This window comes from Anguilla anguilla, chromosome 11, assembly GCF_013347855.1.
Source record: "Anguilla anguilla isolate fAngAng1 chromosome 11, fAngAng1.pri, whole genome shotgun sequence".
Lineage (NCBI taxonomy): Eukaryota > Metazoa > Chordata > Actinopteri > Anguilliformes > Anguillidae > Anguilla > Anguilla anguilla.
Genome location: NC_049211.1, coordinates 18,202,055 through 18,227,620, shown reverse-complemented (window position 1 = coordinate 18,227,620; position 25,566 = coordinate 18,202,055). Strand labels below are relative to the sequence as shown.

The window sequence follows — 25,566 nt, the reverse complement described above, 5'->3', positions numbered from 1 at the left end:
CTGGCATAATTTAAATATTGGGTGTTTCCTTGGCACTGCTTTACAGTACTGTACAGTACTAAAACCCCCCAACAGAGCTTCATAGACCATCACAGATATTATATCTGTCCACATACTTGGAGAACATCCATGGCTTGAACAGAAACTAACACAGAGCCAGGTCCTCCTGATACCACCTGGAAGTTCCTAGGCTCAGAAATGCAGAGTGTAGAAGGAATGCAGGAGCTGAATATCTGGTCAGTTAATAGAATATCTTTGGGGTCTTCCCCAGTTGTCTTGTGCTAGAGCTGATGGAATCCTGGGACAGCTTTATCTGAGGATACACAAGTGTTGAATTTGTTTGGCTGCACAAAACCTGCACACAGGGCTTTCATAAAACATTTTCAAATGCTTTTTCTCCCTAATTTTGAAATGTCCAATTGAGTTCATCAGCACTCACTGTTGCCATGCGCTGACTCTACTATCAATCTGGGAAGGCACAGGCAAGCAGACTCTCCTTCAAAACATTTCAGCTGTCACTTCCCATCAGACCGCAGCTTGCAAGATGGCTTGCACAGATATGAGTTGGAGGAAGACACTTCATGCGAACTCAATAGGAGGATTGGCAGGTGCTCGCTGGAAGAGCGAAGGTCGTGAGTGCTCAATGAAACTCTGTCAGTCTGGCTGACTGGAATCCTCCATCCATGGGCAAAGCTAGCTTGAATTGTGTTTTGCCCTGATATGGCCTGAACCCTACACAAGGCTACACAAGGCTCGTGCACTAAAGCAGTGCCTTAAAAGGATGAGTCATCAGCTGCCCAGTGTTTTCTTAAAGGACAATGCAAAAGCTAATAATAATCATCATAATGACCCTCACTTACTGGGGAGAAAATCTAAGGACACTGTGCTCAATGTCAGAATAGAATGCTGTGAGTTAACAAGTCATAGAACAGGATGACCTAAATTATGCTTTATATATACATACGTGCACATACTGTCTGAATGTATTTTTCATTTTCTTATTTCATATACAATCATAGTTTTTCTTGTGTGTAGTGAGATGCTATAATTTGCAGGGAATCTGTACTTTTCTCTTGTACTTTACGCTTTATGGTGTTATGAGTCACAGTTTGAGCTCTATGCTCAGTTTCACTGGGACACACACAGATCTGCGTCTGGCAGACTCTGTGCTGTCAACATCAGCGCCACTATTCTGCTATCAGGCTGAGTGATGTCATACAGAAACTGTCACCCCCTCTGACTGCCAGGGTAAACAACTGAAACTGGGACATGGTTAGCTATTCAGGAGTCCTCACACACACACACACATACACACATACACACATGCTCATGCACACAAACACACACTGTACATGCACACACAAACACACACTGTACATGCATGCATGCTCCTTACACACACTAACGCTATGAGAAGTTAAGAATGCCTGTGGGAGTCAGAGAGTCACTGTGCTGTCCAACACATGCAGTTTAAGTATGCCTTTCATTATAACAGGGCCACATATTTTCAGCCTTTTAAAGAGGTACAAGGAAAGAAATTTTTTAACAAAATCACTTGAGAATCACAATGAAAATATGACAGATAATTGATTATTTTTATGGGACACAAAAGTTATTTAAATGCAATATAATTTCCAATATAATGTTGAAATTAGAAATAAAAATATACAGTATATATAATGAAATGTCCCATTCATTGCAGTTATTGGTAAATTCATCCATCTTGTTGTTGAGCAGATCAGTATCTTTTAGAGATGGTCCATGCAACCTGAGAAAGAGAGTGATTTACTACTGAGAACCAGGAGGGTCATCCAGCCCAGATCTATTCTTTCAGACTCCTCCTTTCTGAGCCGCGCCCCTCACAAACCACTGTCCTCTGAAACCACAAACCACACAAATCAGAGTCCACATCCCTCAAAACCACTCTCAGCTGATACCACAAACTACACAAAAGTACTATCCTCTGAAACCACAAACCTCACTCTTATTTTACACAAATCACAGATCACACATCCCACTAACTGCAATTCTCATACAGACTGTTATTACAGAATGAAAGTAATATAAGCAATATCAGGCAGTGGTCTCCCTCCATTATCAGCAGGTACAGGTATTGTATTGCCTCATGAGTTCCTGCATCAAAAGAATAGCATTAAATCATTCCTGCAATATTATGTTATATTCAGTATTGGATTACACCACTATTACATTAGGTTAAATTAAATTATGCTGTACTGCTACAGTTGAGAATTCTGATGAAACAGCAGAAAGCAAACAGACATGCTGTGACTATAAACAGAGTCTGCTGTCCTTGGCACCTCTTTGGTTTCCCCATCAGATTCCAGGTTTGTTTCAAAATCACCTCTGTAAGGATACAGGACCGTGTCAGATAAGAATGCAGATGCATGCATCATCCCTGCAGAAGGATCTTTCTCTTTCTCCTGCTGTCTCTGTTTATATGTCTTGCTGTTGCTTTCTGTTTATAATTAATTTTTATTGAATATAAAATTATGTCATTGGCATTACAAACATTTGCATTTCATGTACAAACATTTTTAAAAATTGTTTGACACATTAATGCATAAATATATTATTGAACAGGAGCTGTTTAAATTAAGCTGGGTAATAAAAAACCTCCTGCTTTTCAGTTAACGGCTGTTGCCCTTTCAATGTTCCCCCACTAATTCTGTATCTTTAATGCCATCCAATGTGCTATCCTTCAGTCTGTGCATACACACAAACACACTCACACAGGCACCCACACGCACATATACACCCACACGCACACATTCTTTCTTTCTAACATTTTAACATCAACAGAACTTACAGCTAATTTTTTTTATTATTAAGAGCACATATTTTGTAGTTTATGAAAAAAATATGACATTTGAAATGCTTACACAAATGTTTTAAAAATTTGGAATACATATCCATCTGTTATCTATCCATCCTCAAGGAGCCTATCCCAGCCTCCATTGGGAAAAAGGCAGGAATACTCCCTAGACAGGTCAATCCATCACAAGGCACACACACAATACACCCTTGACTCACACAGTCATAACCATGGACAGATTAGCCCCTCCAATTAGCCTAACCTGCTTGTCTGTGAGAAGAACTCCGTGTGGACACAGGGAGAACATGCAAACTCCACACAGAAAGGCCCCAGATGGGCCCCATGCCGCCCTATATGGCTAGCAGTTCACAACTATAGATACAGGTCATTCTTATGATGTATACATTTTTTATGTCACATCCACAGTTTATTGGGAGTCTAACCCACAAGCATAAGTTATTTCCATCCATAGGTTATCAGGGGGCAGAGGAGGACGTACAGCTCCACAGTTTTTTTTAAACTAAATTTTATTTCTCTCATTTTGTTATAAACTGATGGTTTGACTCAAGCTCTTGTACAATGCAGTGCAGTCACTGTCTGTCCTTCGTGAGTTGCCATAGTTTTCTGTGTTAGCCTATATTGATCCACAAAAGTTTGAAAAGGTTAGCTACCTTCCGCTTCTGGAATTCTTTAGTAATGTTACAATTTTGATTTCTGTACACAAAGCTCCGTAGAGCATTTTCAATCACCAGTGATGGGATTACCTCTTGAAAATTAATTTCATAGTACCTAAAGCTGCTGATGTATAGTACCAAGTTTGTTAGTACTATAAACTTTGAAAAATGAGAGAGAAATTTTGTGGTCTGTACTAGATAGTTATAAAATGCAATAGGGTTTTTCCTGGACAGAATTTAGACGGGCCTAAATTATGAGCTGAGCTAAACCTGTCCCATTCCTTAACAAGTATGCTACCCTTATGTCCTCAGTATCATGTTCTTTGTCTTCATGTTGCCAGGGCCCATGTCTGACAAAATTTCTCTAGCAGAGCCTCTCTAACTCTCTGTATGCCTGCACAGGAGCTCCAGTCCGGACATGAGCACTAAAGCCACTGGGAAAAGATTTGTGAGCTTTGCCAGCGACGTCAACTCTAACAACCTCACCATGGTGTCTGACCTGCCTCCAGAGACTCAAGTCAGCAGCCAGGTTAGTACTAAGTTCTCCTTTATGACACTGTCACAATGCTATGCCCCCTAACTAAAATACTCTCACACTGCAATACCCCTCCTCCTAAATATATAACAAATGTACATTTTATAATTTGTGCAATTCTACAGATTCTGAGAAAATAGTTAAGCTGCTATACAATAATCTGTTAGGTTATAACAGATACAAGTTATTTGCCAATCGCTGAAGCCAGTATGTGCAGCTGAATTGCATTGATTTGGATTATCCACAATAAATATGTTATGATTCCCCTCCAGACCCCTCGTTCGACCAGAAAGGCTGCCACCTTCGGGAAACGGTCCAACTCCATGCGCAGAAACCCCACAGCTGAGGTCACCAAGCAAGGCTGGCTCTACAAACAGGTATGGACTCCCATACACCTGTATGGCCACACAACAGACCAGTGAGACCAATCAGAGCAGTCCTTATAGACAGGTAAAATCCCCACTAATCTGTATGACTACTGAACTGGAGAAAATGCCCAAAGTGGGGCTGCCACTTTAAATACCATTAAATACCATACCTAATTACAAAGATAATATTCCAACTGGTTTCTTTCTCTAGTTCTGTAATGTGATCTGTGTGTGTGTATCCCTGTTACCTGGATTTTTTTCTTTCTGCCTAAGGCCAGCAATGGAGTCAAGCAGTGGAACAAGCGCTGGTTTGTACTGACCGACCGCTGCCTCTTCTACTACAAAGGTGTGTCTCTTTCCCCTTGCCGAAAGCGATCATATTTCAGTTTAATATATTCAGATTATAGGCTTATGTACAGCATTAGCATTTCTACATTATTTAATGGTTGTTTAAGTCTTTTTTTTTTTCTTTGCACACCAGTTGCAAAATTGTGTGAAATATAAAAAGAACATTTTTACCCTTGCAAAGTACCAATATTTTGCATGGATTATTGCATTTTAATATCCATTTGAATACATGTACTTTCAGTCATTGCCAAAATGAAAATATTGTTCTGAACTTGCATAAGAGAAAGAGGGAACGTAAGTAAAACAGTATAACAGACAGTTTTACTATTGTTTTTACAAATGTAGCATGTGACATGGTTGTTTACAGACATGTGGATAGAAAAAGTCCTTTAGTATGTTATGGCATATAAATCCACATTGCTGAAACACAAGAAAGCAGAATTATTTTGATTGGTTTTAATCCCTTATTTATGACATGTAACTTTCCCAAAAGTATTTGGAGATTTGGGATTTCACAAAGCCCATCACTGTGTTATGCCACAGAAAAGAGAATCAGTGGTGTTTTGAAAGAGATTTATGGTTTAACTAAGAACTGAAAAGGATAGCGGCATATTTTATAGAGTTTTACTCATTGATGAGTTTTGATTATTTACTTTAAATAATCTTAGGCACAATTTTCCTTAAAATAGCCTCCTTTGGCTGTAATTAAACAAATTATTGGAAGTCCATCCAATCTTTTTTTCAAATTGGGTTGAGTGAAATCTTATCTAAATTTTCTTTTTTAGTGAAGTCCACTTCCATATGCAGTACTGCAGTTTTATACATACTGTGTTAAACAAAAGCAAGAATTTATAAATTTACAGCCAGTCTCTCTCAGCCCATGTAAAGGTCTCCTTCCATGTGTTTTCAGACCTCAGCCACCAGTGCCGTTGTCATGGTTTTGTTACTTTTTGATCAAACATTTGTCCATGCAGTAAACCAAACAGACAAGTTGAGACAGCCCTGGGAGATCTCTCTGAGCACTGAAAGACTGTGCTGCAGCAGAAGAGCACTGTTATTCATTCTTCTGAAAGAAACAATAAGCGAGTGTGTGTGCATGTGCGTGCGCATGTGCATGCGTCTGTCTCCACCTGAAGTTGGGAGCGCAGCCTCCTATTGGTGGATTAGGCAGGTGCTGTTGGCTGGAGGCCACTGCTTGGATTCCAGCCATGAGGAACTGTGAGGGCTGGTTACTGCTGTATCTTTCAGCTTAGCTGAACACGGCTCTCCCCTTCTCTCCAGCTCAGTAAGTCTGCTTTCACACACACGCACACACACACACACACACGCGCGTGCGCATGCGCACTCAGCCAACAGACAGCATGCTTTCAGAGGAGCCTAGGATTCGCAGAGCCAGACCCCAGCTGATCCACACCAACAAAGCTGTGTCACGCTGAACTGGAGTTACGCTGGATCACTCCGGATCACTGAAATCTTTCAGGGGCCATTCCATTATTCACACGCCGGGAGTACGTTTCTTTCAATTTTATTATTGATTTTCTTTAACTTTTTTGCAGTATTTTTCTCTTTTTTCATTTGTTGTTAGGTTTTGGAATACAGGTAATGGGAATCTGTTATTTGACACGCTGGCGGACTGCCTCAAGTTTGTCTTACGCTGTTACTCCACGTCACAGGACTGTTAGCGGGAATCTGAAGCTGCTCTTCCCTCTTCGCACTTTGTGTCCGCCTCGGATCTGGACACTGGGATCTCGCTTTTCTGTTATTTTGATTCATATTTCATTTTTGTTTCCCCCCCCCCCCCCATTCCAGACGATAAAGAGGAGGCGGTCCTTGGGAGCCTGCCTCTCCTTGGTTTTCGGATTGGACCAGTGCAGCCCTCAGACAGCATCAGCCGCAAGTACGCCTTTAAGGTTAGTGGCAGTGAAAAACACCCGGGCGTGCTGCGGGATGGGGGGGGGTTGGCTTCGGTGGCACTGGTGTGCACTGCTACAAGACTGTCTGCAGGGAATGGGATGATGATAATGCTATAGAAATGCAGCCACTGTGTTTCCAGTGTCCATGTTAACATATGGAGAGAAGGGAATTGGATAGGCAGTATAATAATTGTCAGATTAATATGATTTTTGACCAGTGATGAGTTATTAAAACAAATTCTAAAGGCAATGCACAGATGACAAGGATTATTTGTTTGCCATCTCTCATCCACCTGCTCCCCCTCCTATTGGTCCCCACGGCACGTCCAGCTTATTCAATCATGAAGCAGAATCGTAAATGTTTACAAGCTCTGGGTGATCCATAATTGTCTCTTGCTTTCATGGTACTGTCTAACACAGCCTCCTGTTCCTTTGCTTGATCTGATATGGCTTCAGATAGCCTTAGCATAGCAGTGCAGTGGGGTCATTATGATAATATGTTTCATTCATTATAAAGAATATTTATGTGATGTTGTGTGCTGTGGAAGTGGGAAATGAGGGTGGGGTGGGGCAGAGGAGGTGTGCTGAGCTGAAGGGGGCCAGCTGTATTTGGTGATGAGTTTGGCAGGTTGTTGCCCTTTTGGGTTGTCTTATTGCCCCCAGGGTAGAAGGGAGGGTTAGGGCATTCCTCTCAGGTCCTCACATGTTTGCATGGGCTCCAGCGTAGCGTCACCCACAGCACATCCAAACACCTGTCAGTTCAAACTGGCCAATGAGAAAAAGTCTATTGGAGAACAGAGAGACGTGCTATGCTCCTCCACAAAAAGAATCTCAATGTGACTTTTCATGCTCTGGAATAATGCAAATAATAATGTGAATAAATCAGAATAATGCAAGAAAATGCCATCCATTTTTGTGGAAGGTGATTGGGTTGGCCTGAATTATGAAAGCTTCTTAGCTTTGAAGGATCTACAGAAGTCAAAATGCTCTTCGCCTCATTGGGGGGCATTGAATTGGTTTTGTGTATGTGCCTCCTAATGTGATCATTTTAGTGATTGATTTTAGATATTTTCAGAATGTCTGCTGTCTTTTTTGCACTGTTTCTTTAAATAGCACTTGCTAAGTTACTCTGTGAGACACTATACAACTGCAACAGCATATGAATGACTCACAGACAATATCATGCTCACAAAGGCATGCATTATGCATGCTTTATGAAGTCCTTGTATATATTGTATTAATCTGGCTGGTGATTGGCTGGCTTTAGGTCTCCAGCTGCCCTATCCTTACAGCATCTGTACAGTATCTGGTGTGGCATTGTACTGTTCTGGCAGCCCTTTCACTGGTGCTGACTGATCTAGTCTCTGTTGTTTTTTTGTGTGCACCGTGGCAGATCTATCACCATACCTCAGAGCAAGCAGCCACAGCTAACGCTTCACATCTGGTTTGGTGACTTGTAACTGTACCTGAATATTTGGTTATTACGCTTGCTTAGTTTTTTTCCAGGTAATTAGACTACCTCCTACTCACCTCCACAGGTAACATGCCACACAATAGCTCAGTGTATAGCAGCAGGGGCAAGAGAATCAGCAGTATGTGTAAATCAGCAGTAAGTGATCCTTTTTCTGAGGTAGATGAGCTCATTCCAGCTAGGTGTCCTTAATGGACGATGTCATCCACTGATGTCATAATATGAGCTTATTTGTGCCCACCCTCCTTCCTGTGTCTGGGGTCCTTGCAGTTTTCTATCATAAATGAATCATGTCTCTAGCTAAGAAGCGTAGCACTGCGGTTATGTAAGACAGAAGTTTTATTCCCGCTTGTACTACACTATTTATGATAGTATTCTGAGTTCAACCCCCCCTCCCATGAGTCTTCATGGGAGGGGGGTTGCAATATCCAACAAGTCAGTTTGCTGTTCTGACCACACCAGTAATTTTAGCGTCTCTTAGCCTTCGGCCTGTGTTTTCCCCACCTACTGCATTATCTGGCTGATACCCGGACAGTTCTAACATTGACAGTTACCCTACTGCAGAGAGAACTGCACCTGGAGTACACGTGGAGGCGACTATCACTCATAACAAAAAAGGCTAGACACTCTTACATTTTCAAATATCAGCCGTTGTTTTGCTCCTGGGGGTGTATTTATCTACCCAGGCATGCGCTGTGCAGTGTCTCAGCACAGCTATCACAAGAAATCAGAATCAAGTCTTTGCCTGCTGTGTGTGTGGCACTTTCGGATCAGTGAGTCTGCCCTTCGGAAGCCCGAGTGCCCCAGGGGACGTATCATCTCAAGTCTATTTGTAACGTGTGCATGCGTGTGTGTGTGTGTGTGTGTGTGTGTGTGTGTGTGTGTGTGTGCGTGTGCATACGAGTGCCTGTGTGTGTGTGTGTGTGTGTGTGCGTGTGTGTGTGTGGGGGGGGTTGTTTTTTTCTTACTGCTTCCATCACACACACCTTAAGCTTTCTGTGCTGTGGACCTTCTCCTCTCTGAATTACCCTGGTATTTCCCTGAGAGGGAAGGGGGCATTGGTCGGCCACTGGACACATCTGGCCATCCTACATTGGAGCAAGCAGCAAACTGCTCTCTTCCCACCTCTTTCTCTTTGGACATTTTTTATATATATTATATTTTCATTTTAATGCATCTTGGAAAATGAAAATAGAAACTATTTACCTGGGAACAGTGCAAAAGGTATAATTTAACGACAATAATTTAAAAATAATATAATAGGCTTTATTCTAATATGCTCTGTGAGTTCTACAGGGATTTAAGTCTTCGGTGGACAAGCCGATGTTCCTCTGGGGTTTAAGTCAAATTCAAATTCAAATATACTTCATTAGCTTGACAATGTTGTAGGCTGTAGTTAGTTCACCAGGAGTGAGTAGACTGTCTCATGTGACCTTGTACATTGCAGTTGTACAGTAGGTTCCTTAGCTAGAGGCAGGGGCCATTATTATTATTTTTTTAATCATGATAAGAAGAAGAAGAACAAGAACAAGAAGAAAGCACCATTTCAATATGGGAGTTTACTCCCACTTACTGTCCCACTGGGCTGTGGCATACCACCACATACTGGGTAGCTGTTCTTTGTGTTCCTCTCCTCTAAAGGATTGCTACTTAAGAAGCCCTTTATCAAAGACTTGCATGGGGGAGGGGATTGTATTAGGACAAATGTCTAGGATATATGACAGCTCTGTTTGAGCAAGCAGAAAGATTTTTCAGTCCCAATGTTTAGGAATTTAGAAAGTACCTGACAGCAGTCCATTCAAATTTTAGAAAACTCCACAAGGGAGTTGGTCAGGCCTTTGTTGTCCTCCATAAATAACCATGGAATTCCTGTTTTGGGATGGTCCCAAAAACTAGAACCCCACACCACAGAGCTGTTTTCACAAGATAGTGAATGTACAAACAATAAAATAAAAAAACTGGCCCCAAGGATTATGGTACAATGTGTTGTTTGACCATGATCAGGCAAAACCAGTTTTTCACAAACTACAAGCAAACAGCACACAGCGTTTTTTTTAATCTCAGTATGTGTCTACTTTTTTCATTGTATTCTTCTACCAAAGACTTATAACAAACTCCTCTCATATTTCAAACGGAAATTTCTATTTCAGGAAAAAAATGAGTGTGCATATTTATTTTAGGAATAAATCATTTGAATTATTCCCAGGCCAAGCAGAGCTCCCAGCCAACATTTAAACAATGAAAAATATCATGTAAGTTATCCCGTGGGCTTGGCTTATTATTATGCCTGATGCAAGATGGCCGGCAGGTAGGTTTGTTGATCGCTTTCCCTGGAACTGCACACTGTGTTACTGTAGCAACAGCTCTGTGGCTCTGTTCCATTGCTTCTCTGAGGCATATGTCTAGAGTCTGCGTATGATGAATATGTCTACTTCATGTTATTATGCAAAGTGGCTTTCATTCTAAATGCTGCTGTGTGTGTGTGTTTTAAAAGAAAAAAGAATGCTGTATTTGGTTCTTGCAGCATCTGAAGGTATCATCTACATCAAAGCAAGCAGCCTTTATTTATGTTTCTGCTTCATCAAGTGGGGTTGATAATTACCCTGTAATGCATCGGGCTTTCATTTTTATTCACATAAATTATAGCTACTGCACTGGCTGAACCTAAGCTTTACAGAATTATTTGTTGTGATGTTTCCCCCTTGTGGGTGAAAGTGAAAGTAGACAAGAGTATTGCGACTCAGAAATGTTGATACTAGCAACAAATCTTTAAAGCTTTCTCTCTCAGCTAAGGAAACAGATTAATGCTATGGATCATGTAAGCTGTATCGCTCATCACTTTGGATAAGAGAACCGGCTAAGTGATTGTAATTTAATGCAGTAACCTGTCGACAGGTAGACACCACCAGCAAATGAAAAACTCAGAATCTCTAATGTTACTGTATTAGCAACTCTTTTTTGTTACAGGATATGAAGGTTTTAGTGAATTTAGTGCACTTTTTAGTGCATTACGTTCCAATGAATAGAATGGAAAAAAAAACATTTTTTAATCTTTAATAATTCAACTGCCATATGCGATGTGAAAGGCCTAGAGAAGAATTCAGTATCAGCACCTCCACTGTTACCCGGCAACCTCTGACCCTTTGACCTGTGTCATTCTGTCCTGTTCACTCTTGTCTCTGAGGACCCCTGAGTGAGGCTGTCCTTCACTTTGCCTGTTTGAGATCCCTGATGAGCTCCCGTATTGTAGGTAGTGCCTGTCTCTCTCTCTCCTCTGCATGCAGCATGTGTTTATAGCCATGGGCTGTGCTCATTGTCCATCCATACATCTGTCCCCAACATCTAGCCATGACCAACATGCCAGGGGTTTCCAAAACTTTAAATCAGCTTCAGCCCCATAGGATATCTGAGGTCCCCACCTCAGGGTAATTTTTTGACAGTATTATTTTTCAGTACCCACTGTAACACAATACATAGGCTATCGGTGTACACTAGTACATGGAATACCTAAACCATTATGTCATTGTATCATGTAGCTATTCAGTGTGATAGAAAAAAAAAGATTGCATCATCGTAATATTACAAAGGAAGCCAAGACCTGACATTTTATTTCTTATGAAATCTTAAATATGTCATTATGCAGACATAAACATGCAGAAAAAATCTAAAAATTGGAGACAATATTGTTTTTTATTTCACCCCCTGCTTCATGACTCCAGGACTGCTTCATGAGTTTGACTTTGTGTGTTAACAGTGTTGCTCCTCAATTTTTCTGCAAAGCACAATGGTGGTGGAATTTCACAGACTTTATAAGCTGAAACAAAAACATTCTTAGGGATTGCACATGCATAGAGTACCACACACACTCAGACATGCACTTGAATTGATCTTTGTGCATTATGCTAACCTGTTTTTACTTGCCTTTCAATTAAATTATTAAATTATATATATGGAATAGAAATAATAGAGGGTATTCCACAAATTGAAAGTGAGCATTCATGTTAAAATGCATGCAATTTGCAACAAATACAGTGACCCTTTGCTCTGCAGTACCACTGTTGCACTGTTACACATTCCTGGCTCATTCCTGACAGCATGTCATCTCCCACAGCGTGATAACTCTGTGAATATATGAGGAGCACTGCCATCTGTGCTGTCCTCTGGCTCACTCAGTCACCATTGGCTGATAGTCTGCTCCCATGGGGTGTCTGAAGTAACAGACACACACTGTAGGATTGACAGATGCTCTGATTAATGGTGAATAAGGCCTTCCCTATGCCACAGTTAATTTATGCCCCTTTCTCCTTATGTTATTGTGAAGGAGCGGAATGATTCTGTGCATGCCTGCTGCTGCTGTGAAAGATGTTTGGTCATTGTTTTCAGCTGCTTGTCCTCTCAGCTGTGTGTGGGCATCAGCATCTTTGTGCCTGTCTCTTTAAGTCATATTCTTCGATATTAAGTCGAATTCAAATTAATTCAATTACAACCAGCTTTACTGGAATGAAAAATGCGAGGTAACACTAAAATCAATTTTTTCTGTCTCTCTCTGCCACCCTCTCCCTCTCTATCCCTATCTTCTCTCTATTTTTCACCCTCTTGCTCTGCCCCCCCCCCCCCCCCCCTTTCTGTCCTACTCTCTCCCTCTCTCTCTGTCTCAGGTATTCAGTGAAGTGGACGAGGAGGACAGTAACAGTAGTTCAGCATTCTGCCTGCAGGTGGAGCACGCTGGGATCCGTACATACTACTTCAGTTCTGAGGGTCCAGAGGAGCAGGAGGCCTGGCTGAAGGTTATGAGTGACGCAGCCCGCATGACCATCACACCAGCTCAGAGGTACTCACACAGACGCCTGTATACACACACACACACACACCAGCACAGAAATACTAACACTGACACCTGTATTCACACACACACACACACACACACCTGCTCAGAGGTACTAACACTGACACCTGTATTCACACGCACACACCTGCTCAGAGGTACTAACACTGACAACTGTATACACACATACACCTACACAGAGATAGTAACACCAACACCTGAATACACACACACATACACACACACACCTACCTTCATAGAGGTACTCACATAGACCCCTGTACACACATGCACGCCTGCACAGAGGTGCTTACACGCACCTGTACACACACATCTGCATACAGGTACTCACACACGCACACAAACCAGCATAGAGGTCCTCACACACACACTCACCAGCATGAATGTATCCACACACACACCAGCATAGAGATACTCACACAAACCTGTACACACACCTGCGCACAGGTACTCACATATAGGTCTGTGTATAAGCACACTTATACAGAGGTACTCACACACACCCGTATAAACATACACACACACAGAATACGATGGATACAGATATTGAGCATGCAAATTGCTGCCTTTTGCAGGAACAATATGGAGAACATCCCACCAACAGGACTGAACAATGCCACAGCCACCAGGAGAGCAGAACCACATCAGCGGGGGGAGGGTGACGGGCGGGGAACGGAGCTCCGGGAGGGCAAGAGGGGCGTCGGCAAGGCGGAGCAGGAACCACCTGCGTCGGCCCCAGCCTCGGACATGGATGGGCGGAGTGGGGAGAGGGGCAGGGATAGAGGCGGAGCTCCCCAGCCCAACGGATGGGGTGGCTACGGCGTCTACCAGCCCCAAGAGTCACGGGACCAGTGGGAGGCCCGGATGCAGCGTGAAAATGCGTACCTGCACAGGGGGTTCGCTCCTGCACCCCACCCAGTCTCTGACAGGGTGGTGCAGAGGCAGAACTCCATGACACAGCTCCAGCAGTGGGTCAACCAGCGAAGGGGCGTGCCCGCACAAGAGGACCTGCATAGGTAAGGGGGAGGGACTCCGAATGCCTCAGGTTCTATTTCAGGCTTAGTGTGTTTCCATAGAGGACATTCTAAATGAACCAGTTTCTTACACTTCCATGCCTTTTACAAGAAAACCATGTGAGCTGGAACTAAAGAAAATTAACTGCTTTCCATTTTCTCTCTTTTACTTTCTCTTCATCCCATCCTGTCATTGTCACACTCATTCCCCTGTCTCTCTTCCTCTATTTTTCTCTCTCATCTTTCTCTCACCCCCCCTCTCCCTCTATCCATTTCTATTTTTTATTCCCTCTTTCTCTCCTTCTCCAGCCCCTCTCAGTACTATGCAGTAAATCGGGGAGTCCCCTCAGACTGCTATGGCGTTTATGGGGGTCCTCGCTACGTTGAAGATTATGCCCTATACACCCCGGGCGGCATGCGCCCCGACAGCATCTGCTCTGTTTCGGGGGGGTTTGACCGCCTCCCTCCCCACTGGACCGCGCCGGAAGACAAGCGGCGGTCTCTGCGGGATGGGCCCCTGTACCCCCGGGTGTCCCCGTGGGGCCCCCCGCCCCACCCCCAGCACCCCGGGGGGTACTATGGCCAGCTGGCACAGACACAGAGAGGCATGCAGCGGTTGAGCATGCAGCCTCGCTCGCGCTCCGTACCCCGATCCCCCTCCTCTTCCTCCCCCCAGACACCCTACTCCCCCATACGCTCCCCCAGCGCACGCTTCGAACGCGACCGCGACGACATGATCTACACTGACCCCTCTGTCTACGGCCTCAGGAGGTCTGTCAGCTCACCCAAGGTACCCACATAAATATCTTCGCAATACATAAGACTTAATCCTTATTTTATCCATGCTATGCTTGCTACACTGCTATATTCTCATACTATTACACTGTTACCTGTAATAGTATTCTCATACTATTACACTGTTACCCTATATTGTCATACTATTACCACTGTTACCCAAATAGTTATACGGTCACATTGTTATACTGCTACACTGTTACATTCTTATACTGTTACACTGTTACATTGTTATAGTTCTACAGTGTTACGATGGTTATGTATTACATTGTTCTTTTTTACTCCCAGCACTCTCAGATTCTGTTTTCTGTTTTAGTATGAATTTCATCGAGACAGCCATTCTATGAGCTCCGGACTGTACCATTATAACTACCCTGGCTCCCTCCATGACAACATGGTATGTGCTTCAACACATTTATTAAATACATTTAAATGCTGATTATTACATGAAAATATATTTGCCCTTCATCAATCAATCAATCAATCAATCAAGCAATCTTTGTTTGTATAGCACATTTCATACACAGTACTGCAGTGTAATGTGATTCTCAATAAAATGTGAATGTATTTGAAACTATATTTCAAACACACTTCAAGATATTTTTACTGTTGCATGTTTGGTTTTGTATTTTGCAAACTTCTGGTACACTTCTTCACACTGCCACCTTGTGACTATGTATAGAAATGACATATAGGTACAGCATGAAGCATGTATTTTAACTTGCACTCTCTCTCTCTCTCTCTCTTTCTCTATCCTCTCCCCCTTTTCTTTCTCTCTCCATCATTGGTATTGTTTGTTTCAGGATGACATGACACACCTGCAGCTACAGAGAAACCTGGACTACCTGGAGCAACAGGTATTACCATCTTCCCATCACCAGCAGTACATGGTCAGGACAGCTGTCGATTGACAGACGGCTGGAGGGACAAATAAATACAGAGTCTTTAATTTTTCTACCAGCAGGTGGCACCATTCCATGATGTCTACACAGACCTTCCCCCTGCGTTGGGTGAGATAGATATCGATGTAAGAACCAGATGTGCCCTAAATAAAATAAGAAAAAGTGAATTGTTTCTTAGCTCCCTGTCTTTAAAGCTAAACATGAAGTGACCCAACTGCACCTCAACAACAATCATAACTGTAAAGTAAAACCTTGATTCTTGTTCTTCTGGTGGTATTAGAGTACGATTCTGATGTGACCTGCATTCAGTGGGTGGCTGCAGGACCAGGTCATCTGCAGTGAGAAACTGAGGTGTATTTTATGGTGTGTAGAAAGAGGTCAGGGGCTGTAAAGAGTTTCTGCTGCACTGTTGGCTCATTACCTCATGATTTTAATAAGAATATAAAGAATAGAGGATATTCCACAAACTGAAAATGAGCATTCATTTTATAATGTGTGCAAGAAATACAGTGACCCTTTCAACTGCAGTTGAACCACATATTCCTGGCTCATTCCTGACAGCATGTCATCTCCCACAGCGTGATAACTCTGTGAATATACAGTATGAGGAGCACTGCCATCTGTGCTGTCCTCTGGCTCACTCAGTCACCATTGGCTGATAGTCTGCTCCCATGGGGTGTCTGAAGTAACAAACACACACTGTAGGACTGACAGATGCTCTGAATAATGGTGAATAAGGCCTTCCCTTTGCCACAGTTCATTTTTGCCCCTTTTGTCCTTGTGTTATTGTGAAGGAGCGGAATGATTCTGTGCATGCCCACTGCTGCTAAAGAGGTTTAGTAATTGTTTTCAGCTGCTTTTACTCATATTCAGCTTTAATTGAATTCAAATGAAAGAACTCTCTCTCTCCCTCTACAGAGCCTCTTGGGTCGCCTCTGTGAGCAGAACCGTCTCCTGAAGGAGCAGGAGGTTCTGGTCCAGCGGCTGCGAGTTGAAAAGGTAGCCCCTAAAAGCAACCTACACCCCCACTCGCCAATGGCCCTTCAACTGAGGGTCAGACCACCCCATGACAAACTGCCACATTTCCTATTACAAGCACCTCTGAGTCTCTGTGTGTCCTGCATCTAAGGACAACCTGGAAGCCAGTCTGGTGGCCACCCACCAGGAGCTGGAGGTGTACCGTGGGCAGCCGGCGCTGGCCGATAAGCTCCACCTGAAGAAGGAGACCCTGCAGAACCAACTCATCAATATCCGAGGGGAGCTCTCTCAGGCTTCCAGTGTAAGATATGGGGGATGGGGCTGGGGTGTGGAGAGAGGGGCCCAGAATGGGAGGGGCCCAGGATCGGGGGGGCATAGGGATGAGTGAGTGGGTGGATGGGGCATTTTGAAGGCCATTGAAATAGCCTTAATATGAACCCTTTCATCATTCTGAGTGCCATTCTCTGTCCTCTTTAGGTGTTTAGACAGCGATAGCTCAGAATTTTACAGTATAGGGAGGGGGGCATAAAAGATATCTGGATCTCAGAATTACCACAGTCTAACCATTCTCATACACTGTCCTCAGGCTTTGACTACCACAAGGATGGAGTTTGAAGTGCTGGAGGACGAGGTGAACACCATCCACGGTGACCTCTGGGAGCAGCTAAACGCTGGCGGGCAGGTGAGCAAGGCTGCTTTCCTCCTTTTGGACCCAGCAGTCACTCTACCTTCCTGTGACCGGCCTGGCTTGTGCTTTTGAACAAGACAGACTGACCTCTTTCATTCATCCAGATATGTATTGTTGGATTTAGGATGGTAATACTGATGTTTAAAATGCTATGTCCAATATCATATAGTGATCCTCATCAGTGAAACACAGTTTGACGTCTGTGAATGTATAACGAAGATATTGGCCTCACCATCATAATGCTGATGATTTACTTGGGTTTTAATCTAATGATGAATTACCTGATTTCTCTGGACCTCACATGCTGTTGAAAACTCTGACTCTGACCTTTCAACTCTTAACTAAATATTTGCCCTCTGTCCTCTGGGAAGAACGAGGTGGTCCACAGACACTTCCAGAAGGAGTTCTGGAAAATTCAGGATGTGCTGGAGGGCCTACACAAGAACAATCCATCCAGAGGCACTGACACAGCCACACACAGAGGTACTGACAATATGACACAGGGAAGTACTGATACAGTGACACACATAAGTACTGACACAGCCACATCCATCAGTACTGACACATTAAGTTAAAACACATTTGGTGCTTTTTTTGATGTTGCACTTACACTTGTTGATCTGGGAATGGAATGTTACTAGACATGTTCTCCTGTACACTAATGCATTCTGAATAAGAGTGTCCGCTGAATAAACATAATGTAATGTATTGTGCATGCCGTGCAGAGAACTGGTCACCTACTGTACCCTCCTTCTCCCCCCTCTTAATGTAATCCAATGTGTGGGGTATAGCAGAGGATCGGTCACATCCCCTCCTCCTCTCGCCCCACAGTGGCCAGCTTGGCTTCAGGTTCCTTCAGCACAAACAGTCCTGCCAGCCCCCTCAGCTCTACCAGCCTCACCAGTCCTCTCAGCCCCTTCTCGCCAGTCTCTGGGTCACATGACTCGCCCCCCAAGCAGGTGGGCATGGAGGTGAGCGTTGTGCCCGCTTTCTGGGAAACCTGCCCCAATACCATACCCCTCTGCAGCTGTCCCCTGTCCCCCAACCTCTCCAAACTCTGAATTTGCCCCACCACTGCATCAGAGAAAAATGTCTGTACATCATCCAAGCTGTGACCTTTCACCCCCATACTTGCAACTCTGAGGGTCTTTATTGGTGTCATGGTGGTGATAACTATTAGGGTTGTTTGCTGCATATGTACCTATTTTGAGGGCTAAGCTTGCAGCATCAGATGTTTGAGTGATGTATGGTTTCTGATGGGAGAGATTTCTGCACCTGCCCCCCCCCCCCTAACTTTCTGTGCCTCTCTGCTTGGCTCAACTACCCCACTCTCTCTTCTGTCTCTTTTCTTACTTCCCTTTTCTTACTCTTTCCTTCCCTCTCTCACTTTCTACCTCAGGATATCAGTCCCCCACGGCCCCCACTTCCCAAATCCTACCTCCCACTGGAGTCCCCTCCCCCCTTCCCTCTATCCACCTCTCACATGAGCTTGGACAGGAGCTCCTGGCTCTGTCGCATGGAGGAAGACTATGAGGAAGAGGAAGAGGCCCGGCGCAGACAGGTACCATCTCAGAGGAAGGGGATTTCAGGCAGCACCTCTCCCTCCACCCCCAGGAGACTTCATTGCCATCCCTCCATACACAAGCCACAAAATGACTGTCCCAAACTGTCCCACCCAACCTTCACTCCTCCTTCTCTAAGGATTTCCCTTGAAACTCATCCCAAAACTCACTGATGTCATCATTACCTCATTTTTGATACAGTCAATCACTTTAAAGGGTGATCAATATTTCAGACTTCAGACCTGCAAATGTTCCAGGGAAAATGCAAACAAGGGACATTCCAGGGAATCCAAGGGAAACGTAAAAATGCAATGGGATGGTAGGCCATTGTATTTTGGAGAACCCCTCAAAAAAAAAAATTAAACCTCAAACCCCACCCCCCCACCCCGCCTACACCCACCTCCATTCTAAAGCTGACTTTTCACTCCTATGGCTTCCTCTCCCTGCTTTTCCTCCTTCTTCTCTCTGTTCACCTGCCAATCACAAAACAGCTTCAGGAAATGGAATGCAAGGGGCAATAGATTTGTGACATCATGGCTGGATCATATCTGCCTGGAATGAGAGATGTGTCTTTTACTCCTTGAGTGTGCCTTGTTCTTAGTGTGGAGGAGTTAGTGCCACATCAGTTTTTTGCTGCCATACAATGGGACTACAGGAATGGTTTTTGCTGGGTGGAACTGAAAGACAGTTTCATTTGTCTTCTGGTGTTCTGACAGACCATACCTTGTTTGTGGTGTATCTGTCCCACCCATTAATGGAAATGGGGACAGGAATGACTGCCCAGAATTGTCCAGTCCTTTGCTTGCAACAACATGAACAACAATAATCCTGCCTTGCCAAACTCCCTGCAATAGTGATATAACGGCTTCAGCTGCATAGCTAACATCTGTGGTGGGGGGAACTAAGCGACTGTTAGCCCTTTCACCCGACCAGGCATTTTCCCAACTTTCATAATCTCTCAAAAATGTTTAAGTCTTGGAAAGTTTTGAAAATATTTTTGTGACTTTGCTGGGTTACGTGAACTTTTTATGCATGATCTAGACCTATTCAAAATAGCTGAAAAGATGGTAGATATGAGGTGCGGAGAAGGAAACTTTTTGATGTTTTGATGTTGGTATTCGCTGTACTGGACCCTTACACAACTTTGCTGCAACATGACAAGAAGTGACAATAATGTTTTCAGTTAACTACTTACTGTAGGTGGCTACTTATAGCTGTCAGGCTAAACTACTCTGCATTGCTAGAATATCATAGAATGAAGAGGTTTTTTTAGAACAAGATATTTGAGTCCTGTGTGATTCTGGTTCTGTGTGATTCTAGTCATCAAGCAAGCAGGGGAAGAGCTTTTACCTGTGCTGTGCCTCATTTTTAAACTTCAATTTCAAGGTGTTTCACACTCTCTTATATTAGTTTTTGAGAATTGATTTTTATTTAATTTGTACATTAAATCCCAGTGATAGCACTGCTCGGTTATTGAATTATGTTAGATGCTACATAAAGATTTGCTGTATTTTTTATATTTTGTTGTATTTCTGTATGTTGTGTTGTAGTGTGTTGTGTTGGATCGTGTTGTACAGGACTGGGGCCTTCAGTGGATCTGAGATGAAAGTAAACAACCTTCATCCTCCTCTTCCTCTTCCCCTTACAGTATAAATACACTGTCCACTCTGATACCTCTTCGGGGGGTAGGACCAACAGCAGTGACCAGCAGAAGCCAGAGGATGACAGGCATGCCAGCACTAATAAAGGTACAAACTGGTCAGAAACTTTCTGGCAGTGCTGGACTCTTATTGATCAAACTAGGACAGGGGTTTGCAACCCTGGTCTTGGAGAGTCAGATGCCAGGCTGGTGTTTGTTCTAACTTTGAAATCAGCTGCCAATGAAGTGGAATTAACTGCTTTAATTGGTCAATTAAGTGCTTGAATTGCTGAGGAACAATGAAAACAAGCACCCTGTGGCTCTTCAGGTCCAGGATTGCAGACCCCTAAACTAGGATGTGCAAATGGACTTATGGTGCATGGCTGTGCTGCAGATACATTAAAAAATGACACCAGTCATAATAACATAAGACACAGGCATCTGAATGGGTCCTAGGAATCCAGCTGCGTACCTTATTTAGCTCTTACTAGCTTACATTATTGGGCTTTAACAACTATACTCATTATTAATTGGTCCCCTGAAATCCTCTGTAAATGCAATTCTCTGACCTGCCCTGCTTCCCTGCTATCTCACCCTTTCCCTCGAGCAGTTGGCATTGTTCCACCCAGAACAAAGTCTCCCACAGGAGAGGAGACAAAGTCCATCCCTCCCTCACAGCAAGGGGACAGCGCATTGGCCAACGGACACATTTCCAGGGTAAGCACAGTCAGAACTTAATTGAAGACCTCTGTTGTTCATTAGATTTGAAAGTGGCCTGTTGACTACTGAAGTTTTGTATGGCACACTCTCGGAGCTGTGCAGGCTGAGTGTGGTTCAGAGTGGGTAATCAAAGCAGTGCTGCATCCTAGGGCCGCCCAAAGAGTGCTGTGTTCTCCGCGGAGGTTAAGTCCAAGATGAGCGTGGAGGAGCAGAATGCGAGGATCCGCCGGAATCAGAGCAACTCTGTGCGGGACAAGAGGCGGAGCCTCAACACATCTGGCAGCCAGCAAGGCGACGCCTTCAGGCCCAGCTACAGGGTGGTATGTTAAAAAAACAACTGAATTCACCAGCCACCATCAAAGCACAAGATTTTGATTGGCCCTCCCTTTTTGCACAAGATTTTGATTGGCCCTTAGCCACCTGCTGATTGGTGTGTCCATTCTCAGGTGCGGCGGAGGCTGACGTCCCATGAGGTGGATATCAAAGACCTGGAGGAGGCGGTGCGGGGGCAGGGGATGGAGTCCCCTCGAGAGGAGATCGCCCGGCTGCGGAGGCTGCAGATCAAACCTGAGCACTCCAAATCCAAAGTCAAGAATGAGGTGGGGCCCTCAAGTGGGGTTGGATGGTATAGTCCTGGCCAGTGGTGGATGGGCTGTGTACCCCCCCCCCCCCCTTTTCCTCCCCTTCCTTCCCTTCCTGCATGCCATCCAGGGAGTTCTTCCTTGTCATTGCCATCTTTGGCCATTTTGTTCTGTATTAATAATAAACTTGAATTGATTTCATGTGGCTTCTTCTCAGCCATCAACTTGTTTCCTTATGATTTGTTTAAGATGCCTATGTGCTCGTAATCATTCAGTTTGCTCACGGATGAGCTTTATTGTATGTTATGTAATGTTATGTAACTATGTGGTTAAATAAAGTTTAAATAAAATTTAAAATTTAAAATTTAAGAGTTTAAATGGTTTTGCATATAAAAAGAGGCGTCATTTTATCATAAGTATCATTTTGTTTGTCTGCAAAGAAAATTTACTTTTAAGTATTTCACAGTAGCTACTGTATCTCCTTGGCTCTCTGGCCTCCACAGCTGCCAAGCACAGACAAGGTTCTGATCCAGGAGAGGTATGTGGAGGAGGAGCCAGATACACCACTTAGCCCAGAGGAGGTTCTGGAGAAGCAGAAAAAAGTGGAGAGAATCAAGACCCTGATCGCCAAATCAAAGTACGAAGCAGAACCTGTTCATTTCTTCCTCCTCAGACAGTTTAACTGCAGACATGATAGTATAGCCACTGCTGCTGGGCAGATTAATCAACGAGCTGGAGAACATGCAAGTGTTGCATTTTAAAATGTAATCTTTATGACTAAAACTGACCTGAATTTCCTCCACATCTGAACCTCTGTCGTTATGATGGTCTCCCTCTCTCTCTCTTGCTGTCTACCTCTCCCTCTTTCTCTGTCTCTCTTCTCTCTCTCTCCCTCTCTCTCTCTCTGCCCCTCCCTAGTCTGCAGAACATGGTTCCCTTGCTAGACGGACCTGCGGAGCGGCAGGGAGACCCAGATCAGCAGCTACAGGAGCAGGAGAAAAGGATCGAGATCTCCTGCGCACTGGCAGCTGAGGCCTCCCGGCGCAGCCGCCTGCTGTCAGGTGAGGCCTGTCACTCATACCCTGCCCCGCCCCACTGCTATCAGTCACACACTGCCCCGCCCCACTGCTGTCAGTCACACACTGCCCCGCCCCACTGCTGTCACTCACACACTGCCCCGCCCCACTGCTGTCACTCACACACTGCCCCGCTCCACTGCTGTCACTCATACACTGCCCCACCCCACTGCTGTCACTCACACACTGCCCCGCCCCACTGCTGTCACTCATACACTGCCCCACCCCACTGCTGTCACTCACACACTGCCCCGCCCCACTGCTGTCACTCACACACTGCCCCGCCCCACTGCTGTCACTCACACACTGCCCCGCCCCACTGCTGTCACTCATACACTGCCCCGCCCCACTGCTGTCACTCATACACTGCCCCCCCACTGCTGTCACTCACACACTGCCCTGCCTCCCTGCTGTCACTCATACCCTGCCCCGCCCCACTGCTGTCACTCACACACTGCCCCGCCCCACTGCTGTCACTCACACACTGCCCCGCTCCACTGCTATCACTCACACACTGCCCTGCCTCCCTGCTGTGACTCATACCCTGCCCCACCCCACTGCTGTCACTCATACCCTGGCCCTCCCCAATGCTGTCACTCATACACTGCCCCGCCCCACTGCTGTCACTCACACGCTACCCCACTGCTGTCACTCACACACTGCCCTGCCTCCCTGCTGTCACTCATACCCTGCCCCACCCCACTGCTGTCACTCATACCCTGGCCCTCCCCAATGCTGTCACTCATACACTGCCCCGCCCCACTGCTGTCACTCACACACTCCTCCGCCCCACTGCTGTCACTCATACCCTGCTCTGCCCTACTAACACTGCCTTTTCTGATGATAGGACATTGCATAGCATTGCAACTGGCTTTGTCAGAGTGACAGTAAAATTAAGAATAGCCAGTGGACATTTAAAAAACAAAAAAATCATGTGATGTCAGTCAGGGTATTATTTTGCACACTGGATTGCAGTGCGCTCACAGGTGCTGGCAGTGAAATGTTTGGGTGTGCCTAGAGCAGCTCTCACTTGTCCCATTTATGTCGCGCTGCTTCAACATTTGTCACCATGGAAAACAGTACAGTCCCTTTTCAATGGTACCACTTCATTCATCACTGCTGTATCATAATATTCTTAAGGCCATGGATTCCCTTTAAATTGACTGTAAAGGTAAATCCGTGAATGGCTTCAGACTACATTGTATGGGGTTACTATGGTATGTATTAGGCATCAGCAACAGTAAGAGAAATAAATTGCACTGCAATATAAACCTATATCAGTCTAAACATTTCTATCAGTTCCTATTTGTGGATTGAATGGGTGGAGTTCAATTGAAGTATTCTCTCTCGCTAAAATAGTTTCTTTGAGTCTGAGCAAAGCGCTCCTTTGCCACAGAGAATCATTTTCCATGTTTGTAACAAACTTTGTTTGTTTCTCTTTTTTAGTATACCTACGCTTACAACAATATATCAGAATTAACGTATTATTACTTGCATAAATAAAGACTAGCAGTGGTTGGGAGAATGTAAGAACGATAGGCCTACATATTCTAGTTCCTCTACATTAATACACATTAAACAATGGATAATTATTTAGTAAAATTGAACAATCAACTTATTAATCATACTACAACCAAATATCTCTCTAGGCTAACAAAGAAAGAAAAGCTGAGACATTAACATCAATTGTCTTATTTTAAAAATCAAACTAATGGCCTTATCACAAAGCTTCTTTTAATGAATTTAGCAACAATTAAACTACATAACCTTCTTATCAAGTGTCTTTTGTTTCTTAACATGTTTGTTTAGCCATGTGTGTTTGTTTACTTGTGGGTGGGACCGTTTGGGAGGAGTTCAGTGGGGAGGTGGGCTGGCGGGGTGCTCCTGACCACGCCCATACAATCCTGAGGTTTTTTTCAATGCAGATTTTATGCCTGATTTGAAACGTGCGTCATTATAGTTATCGACATTACTTTGAATAGACCTTTGGTGGATGTGCTGTAGATACATCTCTCTGTGATAATTTATGGTTATTTCAGTTATTTTTAGCCACTTTACAATCACTTTAAAATGACAAAATGCGTCTACAAATCTACAAAACCTGTTTTAACTCAAATTGAAACCAAATTTAATTTTGTCCTCCTCCCATTGGCAGCTATCGTAAATATCATTTTTTCTGTGTCGCCTGCCAGATTTTGCTTTTGGAATAGTGAGCTGTTGGCTGGGCCAGGCCCTGCTTCATTTATAATTGCCAAATATTTAACAAACATGTTTTTCCCTCTGTTTCCTCCTATTGTTTATGTCTGTGTTTTATTGTGAGCCACTAAAATGATCAAAAAAAATCAAAACAAGTTGATCGCATAAAAGAAGGGGAATGCCATTGCTGGTGGGGTTTTTTTACGGAACCCAATACTCCCCCATCAGTCAGAACCCTTGTATTCTCTGATGTGCTCTTCCCTGATCTTATTTTCAGTTTCTCATCAACCCTCATCATCATCCTATTTCATTCTAGCTCAGTCCGCCCCCAGCACCCCCACCGCCGTGACCAACCTGACCCCTTCCCCTTCCGCAGAACTTTCTGACTCCTCCCACTTCATCAAGGTCTGACTCCACGCAGGTGAGTC

The 25,566-nt window shown here is 44.1% G+C and overlaps 1 protein-coding gene across 13 annotated transcripts in view; it reads left to right on the top strand.

Moving 5' to 3' along the window:
• Positions 1 to 25,566, top strand: part of LOC118207587 (pleckstrin homology domain-containing family A member 6-like) — a 63,288-nt gene that overhangs the window by 34,845 nt on the left and 2,877 nt on the right. For 4 of the 13 annotated variants that reach the window (XM_035381336.1, XM_035381329.1, XM_035381335.1 and 1 more), the window contains exons 3-25: positions 3,910 to 4,036; positions 4,315 to 4,419; positions 4,684 to 4,756; positions 6,568 to 6,668; positions 12,801 to 12,973; positions 13,564 to 14,004; positions 14,311 to 14,791; positions 15,113 to 15,193; positions 15,600 to 15,653; positions 15,758 to 15,823; positions 16,617 to 16,697; positions 16,828 to 16,977; positions 17,263 to 17,358; positions 17,736 to 17,847; positions 18,196 to 18,335; positions 18,764 to 18,925; positions 20,575 to 20,674; positions 21,176 to 21,282; positions 21,435 to 21,605; positions 21,732 to 21,884; positions 22,370 to 22,503; positions 22,785 to 22,927; positions 25,416 to 25,559. In XM_035381336.1, the coding sequence (XP_035237227.1) occupies positions 3,926 to 4,036; positions 4,315 to 4,419; positions 4,684 to 4,756; positions 6,568 to 6,668; positions 12,801 to 12,973; positions 13,564 to 14,004; positions 14,311 to 14,791; positions 15,113 to 15,193; positions 15,600 to 15,653; positions 15,758 to 15,823; positions 16,617 to 16,697; positions 16,828 to 16,977; positions 17,263 to 17,358; positions 17,736 to 17,847; positions 18,196 to 18,335; positions 18,764 to 18,925; positions 20,575 to 20,674; positions 21,176 to 21,282; positions 21,435 to 21,605; positions 21,732 to 21,884; positions 22,370 to 22,503; positions 22,785 to 22,927; positions 25,416 to 25,549 (3,369 nt within the window). In that variant the 5' untranslated portion in view covers positions 3,910 to 3,925 and the 3' untranslated portion in view covers positions 25,550 to 25,559. Of the gene's footprint in view, positions 1 to 3,909; positions 4,037 to 4,314; positions 4,420 to 4,683; positions 4,757 to 6,567; positions 6,669 to 9,041; positions 11,393 to 12,800; positions 12,974 to 13,563; positions 14,005 to 14,310; positions 14,792 to 15,112; positions 15,194 to 15,599; positions 15,654 to 15,757; positions 15,824 to 16,616; positions 16,698 to 16,827; positions 16,978 to 17,262; positions 17,359 to 17,735; positions 17,848 to 18,195; positions 18,336 to 18,763; positions 18,926 to 20,574; positions 20,675 to 21,175; positions 21,283 to 21,434; positions 21,606 to 21,731; positions 21,885 to 22,369; positions 22,504 to 22,784; positions 22,928 to 25,415; positions 25,560 to 25,566 lie in introns of those variants that run through there. The other 9 variants (XM_035381328.1, XM_035381332.1, XM_035381331.1 and 6 more) reach the window with 9 other exon arrangements.